Source organism: Gavialis gangeticus, unplaced genomic scaffold (assembly GCF_001723915.1).
Source record: "Gavialis gangeticus isolate Ggan-Ray unplaced genomic scaffold, GavGan_comp1, whole genome shotgun sequence".
Lineage (NCBI taxonomy): Eukaryota > Metazoa > Chordata > Crocodylia > Gavialidae > Gavialis > Gavialis gangeticus.
Genome location: NW_017729001.1, coordinates 23223909 through 23238058, shown reverse-complemented (window position 1 = coordinate 23238058; position 14150 = coordinate 23223909). Strand labels below are relative to the sequence as shown.

Below are 14150 nucleotides of genomic sequence, written 5' to 3'. Positions count from 1 at the left end.
GACATTTGGGGTGGAAGTATTTTCTTTGAACTATTTCAAAGCTGTTGCTTTTCAGTCTATATTAAGGAAGTGAAAACCCTGCAAAATTACTAATAAACTGATCAAATTCCATTGAGTGTTTACTCACTCTCCAGCTGAGGCCCCATTTCACGACAACATTCCTATGGAGGTCAGCATCTGGCACATCCTTAAAAGGTAAGGACAAGCTTAATCTGTGTGGCACATGCTGTTCTGAAAAAGGCAAACTTCACATTTAAAAAACTAAGATTCAAGTGCCAAGTTGCAAAATGATTTGTCAAGCATCCCCTTTTGTATTCTAATGTAATTTAAGGAAAGAAATGATGGGGCAAAAGGTGATTAGCATAAAAAAAGGAGGAAACACCTTCCTGTTAAAAAGGTAACACTCTTCAGCATTATATATTTGTCACAGTATGGTTCTTATGGAACTTTCATAAAGGACAAAATCCTTGATAGCTTTGCATCCAGCTAGTTTTTTCCTCAAAACATGCGCAATCATAGTTGCCCTAGTTTATTAATTGCAGTAGTGGTACCTAGATGCCATGACAGTGGACATAACATAGAAGCATAAGTACCCAATGAAAGCTGTTATAGAGAAATCACTATCATAAATACAACTCAATAACGCTCTTTATTTTAACCACAGTCGCTGGTACATAACTGGAAAATTGCTGGTAAAAGATGCAGAAGAGCAGGTCTAAGGTTAACAGGCACACAATTTTTGCTGAAAATGACAATAAATCAGAATTTAGATTCTACCTTTCCACAAACAATATCCATTATTTTTAAAGCCTCACAATTAAAATAATTTAAGTTAAAGCTGGATTTTTGCTCAGGATTTCTTTAAAGTCTGACACCATAAAGGATGGAGGCAGAATGGCAGCAACACAAGAACAGGAATTGCACAGGGTAAAGTGCAGCTCAGAGCACACCAGAGATCACTAAAATGCTACGCAGAGAACGTCTCTTAATGACTGGGTTATGTCCAAAGTATCTTTGCCTTAACCAGCATCTAAATAAAGCCTTGTGGCTACCCAACTGATTAAACCAGGGGTAGGCAACGTTTTTTGGCCAGAGTGCTGAAAAAAACACAATGTCTACCTTAGAGGGTGCCAGAGTGCCAACATGCTGGAGCCTGGAGCAGCCGTTTGCAGCCTCCCAGTTGCAGCTGGCCCACAGAGCCCAGTCTGCTTGCAACAGGGCTTGCAGCCTCCCAGCCGCCTGCTGGGAGCAGCCTGGACTCCATGGCTGGCAGCAGCTGCTTACAGCCCTGGCTGGCAGCAGTGTGCCGAGCAAAATGGCCTTGCATGCCATGCTTGGCACGTGTGCCGGGGTTGCTGACCCCTGGATTAAACCATCACAACAATAAGTGCTCAGACCCATTCAAATCAGAGCTGGCTTTGAAATAGTTCATTATTTGGGTAGGAAAAACAAATGTTAATATTCCTCCTTAATTAGGTTTTATTTTTTTGAGCAATTTCTTAGTGTTTACTTTGCTGAAAGGACCTTTTGTACTGGGACAGAACAATGCTTTTTAAGCAGTCACATGAAATTACATATGGATGGACACTGCCACCTCCTCCCCCCCACATGCAATGTAATGGCCTCTTGTTTATATGAACTACCTGAAGATATAACACAATAGGGACCCACCAGATGTTCAAGTTCCAGTCACAATCTTAGTTATAATTATTCACTGCTTTACTTTTACATAGTGCTTCTAGAGAAAGTATTAGAAGATTGCACTAGACTCATTTTAGTTGGAAGCTCTGAAGTTTAAAGCAAATTCTACTGCAAGTTTTGCTATTTATTTCCATTAGTATACAGTTGTTTTAGCCATCACCGTTATACCCCGTAATTTCTTCAGTATTCTATTTTTATTTAATCCACAATACCAATGCAAACATGATACTTCAAGTCTTCCCTTATTACTCTTCTCATCCTACAGAATAATACACTCAAGACATGACACTGGCTACACACAATCCAAACATAATTTGGGATCAACTGCATTAAGTTTCTAGTTAAAAGACACCTTGTCTAGGTATCCGTGTGTTGCCACGGAGTTACTGAAGGCATCCTTTTCTGGTGTTACAGCATCCATATCACAGACAGTTCTTCAACTCCCTAGACAGCATCTTCCAGAGTAAACACCAGACTACTCAATGTGAAGAGGAAGTTGCGGGAGTGCTTTTTTATGACTTGCAGAGCATGCACATTCACTTCTTGACAAAAAGAAAACTACCAGTTCCCTTCATCATGTCAGTGACGCACATTTCTCCAGTAAATTCTGGATCATTTGTATCCAGGTGGTTTACAACCTGCTTATTTCATGGTGGGTTACCAATTTAGGATGAGCTGCCCAGTTAACAGCTACAGCTTTTATTGTTTCAAAGGCTGCTGCTTCTCCACTCAGCTGGAACTCATGAACGACCCCATGCAAGTGACTGGAGAAGCAGCTCCCTCTGACATCAGAATCTCAGTAAACAGCTGGAGCATCTCAGAGTTCCTCACAGAGGTTTTCTGGAAGAATCCTTTCATTTGGCAACTACAGATATAAGTTTCTGGATAGTCTTAAAAAACATCTGTGTGTGTGGATTTGCTTGTTTTAAAAGATCAACTTTTTTTAAGCTGAAGCTTCCTTTTTAGCAAATCCCTTACAGTGCGTTACTACTTCTAATGCTAATGTCTTGAAAAAGAATCCACTGAACATGTGAATAATCTTTAAGAACATAAGTTTTGGCAGCAGATGTGATTTAACAATTAGTAGTGGAGCATATTGCTATACAATTTATCTTAATATTAGATGTATAAATCTTTAAGGGTTTCTTTAACCCTTCAACAAATTAACAGTAAAACTGATCTTCTACTGGAAACATGGTGACATTTTCTAGTTCACTATTAATAAAAGTTAATATAGCAGCAGTGCCATCTATTGGTAGGAGGTCATATTACCAACCATTTGATCCAACTGTGGTTTAAATAGTGTTACTGAGTGTTATTTAGGATGGTGATTTTTCTGCAACAGCTTTCACGGAGTACACGCGCTTCTATGTTATGCCCACTGCCACGGCATCTAGGCACCACTACTGCAATTAGACTAGAGCAATGATGATTGTGCAAGTTTTGAGGAAAGAACTAGCTGGATGCAAGGCTATGCCAGATGTTATGTTCTTTATGTAACTTCCATAAGAACCACACTGACAGGTAGGTAAGAACTAGGCAATACTATTTACAAACATCATACCTAAATATTTTCTCTCCATTATAGATCAGAACATCAAACACAAGATCAAGTACCTTTAATACAATGAAAATTTGATATTTTAAGGAACAGGCAAACCAGCTTCAAAAAGAATACTACAGCAGCATAAAATTGTATTCTGAAATGCCTTGTACAATGCTGAATATACTCTCCACACCTCAGTCAAAGTAACTGAATCAATCACAACAATCGTATGTCATGTTTCACTCTACAAATCACACTACTAAAGTGTGGAACCAGGACCTGGATCTGAACAATATTCTACTGATCAGGAGGTCTTTTAGGTTCTATATTAAAATGTCTTGGCAGTATTTAAAAGCTAAACATAATGTTTTTACAATTATAGTTCACAGCTTGACTAGTTTTTAGTTTTTTTAAAAACAGCTTTCTAGCAAATGAAAGTCCACACTAGCTACAAGCTTGAAGCTCATACAGTGCTGCCTAATTTTGCTATACCAAAATTGTGACTGACACAAAACTCATCTTCTGGAGCTTTAATTGCATCTTTCTCATGACTAAAAGGAAACAGGATACAATCTGACACAGAGGAAGTGACTTTACTGAATTGTTCCTACAACAAAGTTAACATACAGAGGAAGCAGTCATTTACAAAAAAAACTGTCCCGAGGGCCTAAGTTTGTTTGTTTGTTTTAGGGAAAAAAATATCTAAAAAGTTGAAAAGACTGGGTAGTTTAAGAAAACATGTTCTGGTACAGGCAGTAAGCAAACCAGGCATGCTAAACCAACCATGACGCACAGTCCATAAATTCTGATCTTGGGTGATCTAGAGGCCTTCTCTAGTCAGTCCAGCTGTAAGTAGGTACCTGCTCATTTGGGCTCAAGAGACAAAAGGTCTCTAGGTATGATGCCAGCCACATGACTCCATTGTATGTCACTGGCTACAAGAACCAAAGTGTCTTAGCTATGCTAGTCCAAGGGACTGCTAGAATCAGTTTGAGCTTTGACCTTTATTGTGATGAAAGCGCACACTACGCAAACTCCACAGAAAAATTATTTATGTAGACATAATAGCATCAAAAGAGAACACAAGTCTTTTTAGCTATGTGGTTAGTTACTTTGATGGAATATATGTTTATACCAGGTAGGAAGAGAAGAAATCAAAGAAAAATATCCCATAATGCAAATGCGATTTAATGTGTGACTGTAAATAGCTCCGAACAGACTGTTCTCCGAAAGATGAGAACCTCTGGCAAATATGGCCTAAACAAGACTGAAGGATGCATGTGCCTCAGACCCCTCCCACTGCTGTGTACAAGAAGAGACACAGCTATAGCTCTACCTCTGAATTTTAAGCCATAATATGCATTAGTAATAGTAGAAGTAGTATTTTATACAGAATTTTTATCAGCCTTTCATCAGAAGTGGGTTTTTAGAAAACAGCTGAATAAAGTGAAGTGAGATTCTGAGAGGGCATCTGATCAACCAAAGGCAGGAAGACGTCGTTTGGTAGTCATTGATCCTTCCAGATCACAGCGTATGCGTGAGATGTCACCCAGACCTTCAATGCACAGGCCCCGGCAGGAGTTTTGGAGGAGTGGAGGCTAGCTAGTAGGGCTGTGCAAAGCTTTGGGTGCCGATTCCATCCAGAGGAGATTCAGCCGAATCTCTGAATCTGAATCAAATTGGGAAACCAATGAAAAGGTCTGAATCGACTTGGAAAAAAAATTCGGAGATTCGGGCAGTCCCCATTCGCCGATACAGAGAGCTGGACCTGGGCTCTGTGCCGGTAAGTAGGGGGCAGAGGGGGGGATTCGAAGAGGAGGGAAGACACTATGGGGGGGGGAACCTCCACCAGGCGCCATCCCCTGCCTGCTCCTGCAGCCCTCCTGAGCGTCACCCTCCCAACCCCGGCCCACTCTCCTAGCCCCATCAATGGCTGCCCTGCCTGGTCCCAGCAGCCCAGCTCTTTAAAAAAAAAGCCCCACTCACCAGCTGAAGCAGTGGCCGTTGGGGCTTCTGGGGGCTTGTGGCAGAGCCTCCCATGCAGTGCAGGGCAGTGGGGATAACCCCCCACCTGGCAGGAGCCAGTGAGCACAGGGCTTTTAAAAAAAAAGCTGGGACACCGGGGCTGGGACAGCAGGCAGGGGATGGGGCCTGTTTGATTCAGAGATGGGGCCGAATCGATTTGGGACAGTGATTTGAATCACTGAATCGAATCACTGTCCTCCGAATTGGCCAAATCTAAATCCAAAGTAAACACTAGCCATTTTGCACAGGCCTACTGCCCAGACCTTCCACGCCCCCTTTAGGCCACTGTGACAGAATCCAAAAGCCAGGCTGAGTCCAGATGTTTGGTGCCTCCATGGCTGTATTTGTCTAAGTGTCCGGAAATTCAACCTGGGCCTCCTGTGAACCACAGAGGACTCCAGTGAACCACAGAGGACTCCAGGAAGATGACATTTGTGGAAAAAAAGTAAACAGTATCATCAAAGATGGAGTCAGTAGCAGAAAATACACAAAGAAGCCAGCCAGGCTTAGGTCTTGAATGCAAGGACAAAAAGACTAAACACGCAGCAGAAAGAAGCAACAGCAGGATGATTTATATTATGTTGTGTAAGGGGAATAAAAGCAGACAAACAGAAGAGATAATTAGCTTGAATAAAAGACAAAACAAAACATTAGAACTGCTTTAATAGAAATTCCAACTGACTTTTGACCATAAACTGGGCAGCACCTCAGAATCCAATACTAGATACAAAGTACCTTCAACTTCTGGGCTTAATTGTGATAAAGTTTTATAACCCAGTTTGCAATTTGAACTCTACATTACCAATATTAACTGCATGTATTTGTGTTTGATTGAATACTTGCCCAACATAAAGCACATTTTTAAAAGACAGGAATCCCTGAGAAGGAAATGTTTTTCATTAATTGAGGAAGCCTGTCACATTTAAATGCACGGGGCACATTAAGATGACTTAAACAAGCTTTCTGTTAGGCGGACACACATGTAAGACAAATGCAAGATACAACTAGGTTTGCACCATGCAAAATTAATAAACAGATCACTTGGACTTAATTTCACCAATGAAATCAAGTAATCTAATAAAGAAAAAAAAGAATGGCTAACTTGTCATAGAATAACAAAAGTGGGGACATTTTGAATGCCTAACAGCTTAAATACTGCAAAATTGTTTTGTTGGCGGGGGGAAGGTTATATTCACCTTCACAAGCAGAATGTCACACAGCGAAGAGTTAACACATCTATCTATTAAAACCTGAGCAGGAAAAGCAGCAAGAATGCTGCCAAAACAGATGTACAGGGTTGAGATGCACCATGGTGTTTTGTGTTCTAACGTAAGTATTTCTCTAGGTATGACTTGACAAAGCTGACAGACAAAAAAAAAGCTTACGTTTTAAAATCAAAAGAAACTCAGAAAGCTTACAGAATATGATATTAATAAGTCAAAACTTTGTTAAATAGGATCACACTGAAGTGATGACCATTAGAAAAACTCATGTCTTTTGCATTTGTTTTACCTGCTGGAAGAATTCATCCATAAAATGGTCTTTTTCAACAACAATAGTTGATTCTCCATCTTCTCCATTTTTTTTACACTGTAAAACCAAAACAAGTTACTCAATGTTAAACAAGTCTGTAAAACAAAGCACAGATCTATGTTCTGCAATAGAAAAGTAACAAATTACTTTTAGACACATTTAGCAGCAAGCACAGTAAAGTTATGCCTGACAGAAAGCTACAATTTGGTCCTCTTACTCTTTCTTTTTTTCTACTTTCTTCCCTTTCTATTTCCACCACCCCATCCTGCCCTCCCCCATTGTGGTTTACCTCTTCCTTCCTGTCTCCCTGCCCCTTCCTCTGGTCTCTTTTTTTGACTCCTCTTTACAAGCCCCAACTTTCTTCACATTTCTAAACCCTCACCATAAGAGCCAATACATACTAAAACAATCCAGTAAAAATTCCGCACTACTGATTTTCTGTATAAACAAGAATTTTTTCGCACTAAAATTAAGACTTAACAGCAAGACATAATGAAAAAACTTTTCTTGCAATACAGATAACGGGAAAATAGTCATGTCAAAAACTTATCATGTGAGAGGCAAGGATTTCTTTTACTGGACCAACTACATAGTTAGTCTAGCTTTTCAGTGCAAGACTTTCTTCCTCAGGTCTCTGATCACAGGAACCAGACACAGGATGGTCCACTAAAAGAACGCACCCTAAGAAAGCAGCACCAGAAGTGAGCTGCTTGCTTCTCATTTGATTTCTGGACCACCACTGCTACAACATCGCTCTTGCATGACAGCACAGGAAGTTTTATAGTGTAAGAATTAGAATTTCATAATTTTCCCCCAGCAACCCATAGATTTTGAACAGGTTAAAAAACTGTTATTGGTTCAAATATCACACACTTATTCGATTTAATTTGCCTAGTAACACCTGGCAAAAAAGTTAAACAGTCAATGGCAAAATGTCATTACAACCCTGGTTTCAAACACTTACATACATGCTTCATTTTACAGATTTCAATGGGATTATCTAGAACAGTAGTGAAAATGTTGTTCCTGATCCCACAAACACCTATGTACATGCTTTATCATTTAACTTCTTAAAACACTCAACGTCAAAATACACAACGGCTCCATAAATGCTATATTTGAATACCAAAGAGATGACAGTTGAGAGAAACTGGGGCAGGAGGCGGCACAAATCAGGAAGAGTGAAGTTTGTTCAGGAAAAGAGTCCTAAAGCTAATTATAAAATATGGAAAAATTTGGCAAGGAAGTTTCCAAAATCCCCATTAAAAAAAAACAAAAAACAAAAAAACAAAGGGGGTAAAGTTATTAAAAATAGAAAAATCACATTATGCTCTGCAAGTGATCTGACAATGTAACTGGTTTCCTCCACATTGGTACTGTGCATTTACCATGTTTTCTTACATATAATACACATTCCCCTCTCCCCACCCTGCCAAGTCAGCCCTCCCTCTCCTCAGCTGGGATGTGTGTTTTATGCGGGGAAGCAGTTCTCTTTGCTGGAAGGGGAGCACTCCTGGAGACACCGTGCATGCTGCACACCCTGCAGCTGTTAAGAAGGCTGCCACATGCATCTGCCCAGCAAACTGAAGTGGGGAGAGGAGTAGAGACCTGTGTTAACCCTTTCACTGTAGCTCCTGGCTGAGCTCTGTAGCCAGGTCCGAGGACACAAGTGAGCTGCTTAAAGTATTTTGATGAGGCTTGTGGAAACAACATGTTTATTTACAGGAGCTCATATAAAGAACTACTGTACATATACCAAAGAACTAACAGCCTTGCTACCAGCCTTTGAAAGGGTCTGGAGCCTAACTTTGTCTGACGCAAAATCCTACTGCAACCATCAGATCTACCACACCAGGATGTTCCTGATGCCACACGGCCTGAACACTCCACATTTCCAGGAGGACTTACCTCGAGTCTCCAGGGGCGTGTCTACCCATTGTCCTATGGCAACATGGCAATGTACACCATGCTATAGCAAGGTAGCAATCACATGCGTCTACATACAATCACCAGCTACACTGCTGTAGCAACATGCTCTCTGGGGATAGCACGGCACTACGACAACATAGCAGTGAACTTTATCCATGTGCTACATGCACGGCACAGCAACAGTCTGTACTGTGCCATGCTTTAGTAGTACTGCCAAAAGGAACTAAAGCCTCCCCACTGGCACTGGGAAGAGGCCAGAACAGCCCCTAGCCACAAGCCCACAGCAGGCAGGCCACCCTCACCATGTGCACAAATCCAAGGGGGCACATGCCCTCCATGCCTCCCCCAGGGGTGTGCGCAGCAGCAGGGACCCACCCCACTCCCCAGTCCCTGGATGAGCTGCCGACAGCTCCTTCCCACAACCTGCCATAGAGGGGCAGTGCCTACCCCTGTCCCTCTCCCTCCCTCACTGTGGGGGCCTTGATCTGCTCCCCCGCCCCTTCCCTCCCACACACTTATCAGCCGGATGCTGCTCTCCAAGCTGCCGGGCTGCATTCCTGGCTGCATGCACACTATGGCTGCACGCAGCATTTATTGGCGACATTATTGACTGCACTGGCCCAAAAAAGCCAATTGCCAATAATGTCAATTTTCCTTTTATCACTGCCGATCTGACATGGACCAATATATTGGTGTACCTGTACCGATAAAATAAAAATATTTTACCAACTTCCAGATAGAAGGCACCAAAAATGAGGCAACTGCCAGCCAACGCTCTCTGACTAAAAGTACCAGAGTAAATTCAACAAAAATGTACCAACAAGCATCTTACTACTTTTAGCTCTTGGATATTTCCCTTCAAAGCTGACATCTTGCACTGATTCACTCTTCTCATCTCAGATTAAGTGCACAACAGCACTGTACATGATAGTTATAGAACAATACCCAATGAATCCCACACCGACTACTGTTAAAAAGTCTCTTTTGCTCTTCTATCTTGGTCCTTAAGTCAAGTCCCTTCTCCACAACCAACCATCAGGATTTCCAATTGGCATAATGCTTATCCCAGCAGTTACTGTTATTGAGACAATCTGTGATTATATCCTGGTTTGAAACTGTGTACTTAAAAGGTTTCCAGTGAGACTTCTGCCTCTGTTCTACTCTGTGCTAGGGCAACACCACCTGGGGCAAACCAGAAGTCTTATAGCAAAAGACTCAGGCTCAAAAGACTAGACACAAATCAACACCAATTTCACACCAAACTAGTCTCACCAACACACTCCTCCAACTCAACGAGTCAACCAGCCTTGCTTGGCTGCATTTGCAGTGGCCATCAGGAGTGCTCTAGCACCCTACAACCCTCTCCCTTCAGCTACTAGTATGGGCCAACTGCAGGGGTCTGGCTGCCTTTCCAGTTTCAAAAGTGAATGTTGGTGCACGTTATTACTGGTTCAATCTAGGCAGTTTAGAGAAACCTGCAAAGACTGAATCGATTTAGCCTGGGGCTTTCTGACTGTCTGCACTTAGCCCGTATGAATAACTGTTAGCGCATGTTGCTCTCTGCCTTCAATTATTAAAAATGATTTTTCAACTTTAAGTTTAAACATCGAAGTATTGTTCTCCCTACAGTTTGAACCTTTCCCTAGTATATACACTGATCTTTTATTAGAAGGATAGAAAAACAGTAAATTGATGTCATATACAATTACTTTTATTTGTACGTGGCAAAAAAAATCTTCAAGTGTTATTAGTGTTAACAGTATTATGCATTATGTACATGGAATGTCAAGGCTTGAAAAATGCTTGTGCTGAGTCAAACAGTGCTGTAGAGCAAAAAGTAAAATCCTGGGGAATAAAAGCTGAATCACAATGAAAGAGGAGACAAAGACAGTACTCGCAAAGGCACATGACCAGCTTCAAAACAGTTGCATCTTCACATCTTACTACACTGAAAGGAAGGAGAAAATTCTATTGTTCAATAGAGAAGAATGAATGCATGATGATTTTCTACAGATCTCTAAAAAGCACTGCAAAAAAGGACTACAAGAAAACACTAACTCCTCCAACAGAAATGCAAAAAAAAAAAAAAAGGTTACAATTTGATTTACCTAATCTTTACTTCATATTTATCTTTAAAGCCTGGAATGACTTATTTACACAAACACATTTGAAAAAAAAAAAAGTCAACCCATAAACCCATGTCACCATTATTTACAGTACTGCGTTTTTTTCCTTTTTCTTGTTTATTTTCTACAAAATAAACAATAATTTTCAAGTTCAATCATCTGAATGGAAGCATCTGCAAACAGCACTTCTCTCTTCAAAAGATTGGTGTATTAATATAGCTCCTGAGAGCTTTTAGCTGGGCAGTCATGGAGACTGACATCCTCTGCCTATTTATTTAATATCCACTGCTTCTCTAAAAATACTCATTATACTCTTCTAGGAACCATGTTTACCAACCTTTATTTTAGAGCCTTCAACATTAGCATCACCCCCATGGTTTCAAGTCTGTTCAAACTAATGTAAGTTATACATAATTTGTAATATAATGTTATCTAATTCCCTGCATCCAAACTAGGCATAAAGAAACTGACTTTCACAGACAGTTTGACTTGTCCTTCCGAAATTGCTTTACCTCACCCAGATGGTTGAATTGCAAAAAATAAAAGTCACATTTGTGGAAACTGGACGGTTATGATAGATATAGGCACACTGCAAAATCAGTCAATCCAAAGGGCAAAAGCACAGAAATATTTTCCATTCTTAACTGGTCACTTTACTAAGCTTTGCTACTTTGTTGAATTCCTAATTTTCTTCAATGTATGTAGTAAATGAATATAAACAACACAATCTTTTGAAGCATTAGACAATTAATTTTAAAGGTTTCTTCTTTAAATCATGTAATTAATTTGGAGGTATATTTATGCTTGTAGAGATTATTGCACAAACATCAAAGAAGATAGGGCTGTGGGAGAAACACGCAACCTGGCAAAAACCTTTCTGTTGGGAATATTTGACCTGAGGAGGGGTATTTTGTGCCTGAGAGCTTCTCTCTCTCTCTCGCTGTTATACAGTTGGCCCAATAAAAGTAGAGGTGCACCAATACATCAGTCCATATTGAATCAGCACTGATAAAAGGAAAATTAACATTACTGGCTACCCACTTTTTTTGGGCACTGTAGCCGATAATGTACCGATAAATATCATATGCTTTCTGACTGGGGCCTGTGGATACCACATGCATGCATGTAGCCACAGCATGCATGCAGCCAGAAATGCAGCACAGGAAGGGGCAGATTGAGGCCCCCCATGGTCAGGGAGGGAATGGGCAGGTCTGGGGCAGGGGGGTGAATGGGATCCTGGGGTCAGGATGAGAAGTGGGACAGAGCTGCAGACATCCCATCACGTCCCCTGTCTGCCAGTGGCAGTGGCAAGCTGTGCCTCCCGCTGCTCGATGGGTAGGGGATGTGATGCGGTCAGTACATGGCTCCCAGGGCAAAGGCAGCAGAGCGAAGAGTCCCAAGGCCACAGCAGGCTGCCTGCCTTCACCCTCACCTCGCTTGGCTCCACTCCAGTTAAAAGCGTCCCGACACTCCACGGGAATTTTTAAGTGCCAGGAGGCTGATCCCCTGGACAAGCCGCTTGCAGCTCCATCCTACTCCCCAGCCCAGCCCCAGGGTCCCATTCGGCACTCTGCCCCAGCCCCTGCCCCACTCCCTCCCTCACTGGGGGAGCATCGATCTGCCCTCCCTGCCCCTTCCCCTACAAAGACTAACCTGCAGGACACTGCTCTCCATGCTGCCCAGCTGCAGCCCTGTAAATCAGTTATCAGATGGGTATCAGCCAACATGCTGGGTGAATAATTAGCTATCAGTATCGGCCAAGAAAATCTTTATTGGCGCACCCCTAAATAAAATATCCACAAAAATATTTGCCTCTTCATTATTTCCAACACCATCACAGCTACAACATCGCTTAAGTAGTAGCATCCATGATAGAAAATTCTTGCAACCTTTTCTTTTAAGAAATTCCAACACTTCCATTATTGCATCAGGTCTCTGAAATGTAGTGTCTGTTGGTTACAAAGAGACTTGCCTTTTTAGCATCCTATGAAGTTCTATTCAAGTTTAGCTGAGTTAGACTATTAAAACAATTGTCATTTCCTGCCTCATTTATATTTCTATGGGAAACTTTGGAAACAAGCCAAAATAATAACATGATCATTCTAGAAATCCAGACCTTCACAGCTGCCAAAAGGAATACATTAGAGCGACAAAGTGCAATCAGAACAACAGCTAGGGAAGTGGCAGGCCAGGAAGGAGAATGACACAGCCCAACTAAAGTCTCACCATATGGTACACATTCAGTTCCATACCTCAGAATCAGCTGGTTTGATAAAACGAACATTTCAATTTTTTTCATTAAAGAGACTAAAGCCACTAAGTATTTTTAATTACAAGCCAAGAAAAAAAAGAAGTTTTATAAGTTACTGAGAATGCATAAATGAACATCCAAAAGATGTGAAGTACCAGATTTATAGTTGCCCAGGTAGCCTTACTTTGTATACACAAAGAGACAATGCTGTAATTTTAATCCTGAACAAAACAAGTTTAGCACCACTTATACCAATATGGGAATGGACAGACAGTGGTATCAAAACTGATTAATACCAGTATAACTAAAACGATGGTTGATATAGACAGATGAAAATGATACAACACATTATTTGTTCCATAACACTCCAGCCTCGCTCCATAAACAGGATGGAGTTCTGCAAATGCATAGCCAACCATAAATGTTATTTCCCAATTTTCAAATACTTGACTTTATAAACTATGTACACTTTACTTTAACTTTATTTTTCTAGAATACACATAATGATAACTTAACATTGAATAAGCCAGGGGTAAGCAACTCCTGCCATGGGTGCCAGCGTATGGCAAGCGAAGGGATTTTGCTTGGCACGTGTGCCTGCAAGGGATTTTGCTTGGCACGTGTGCCTGCAAGGGACATGGCAGGCAAGGGGCCGGGGCTGCACTGCCACAACGATTGGGCCCCTCGTGCTTCCCCTGCCATCCAACCCTTGCATGCCAACATTTTTCAAGTTGAGGTTGCGGATAATTTTGGCACTCTGCCCAAAAACATTGCCAACCCCTGGAATAACCAATATTTAACCGTTACATTTTCACTTGATTTTACAACTTCAAGTTTTCATTAATATAATTAATTTGTCATGGAAAATGTTACCTATAAGCAAAGAATTAAGGGCAGAGACACGTGGATAGCAGAACAGAACAACCACTCACTTTCTGACCTCACAATCTTCATTCTCAAAGGTACTATACAAAACACCTTCAGAAGACGGGCCTGAGAATAAAAATTCATAACTTTACTGGACACTAAAAATTAAGGA

The 14150-nt window shown here is 41.2% G+C and overlaps 1 protein-coding gene across 3 annotated transcripts in view; it reads right to left on the bottom strand.

The window, feature by feature from the left end:
- Nucleotides 1-14150, bottom strand: part of STX2 (syntaxin 2) — a 54434-nt gene that overhangs the window by 31228 nt on the left and 9056 nt on the right. For all 3 annotated transcript variants that reach the window (XM_019507074.1, XM_019507075.1, XM_019507076.1), the window contains exon 2: nt 6785-6862. In XM_019507074.1, the coding sequence (XP_019362619.1) occupies nt 6785-6862 (78 nt within the window). The remainder of the gene's footprint in view (nt 1-6784; nt 6863-14150) is intronic.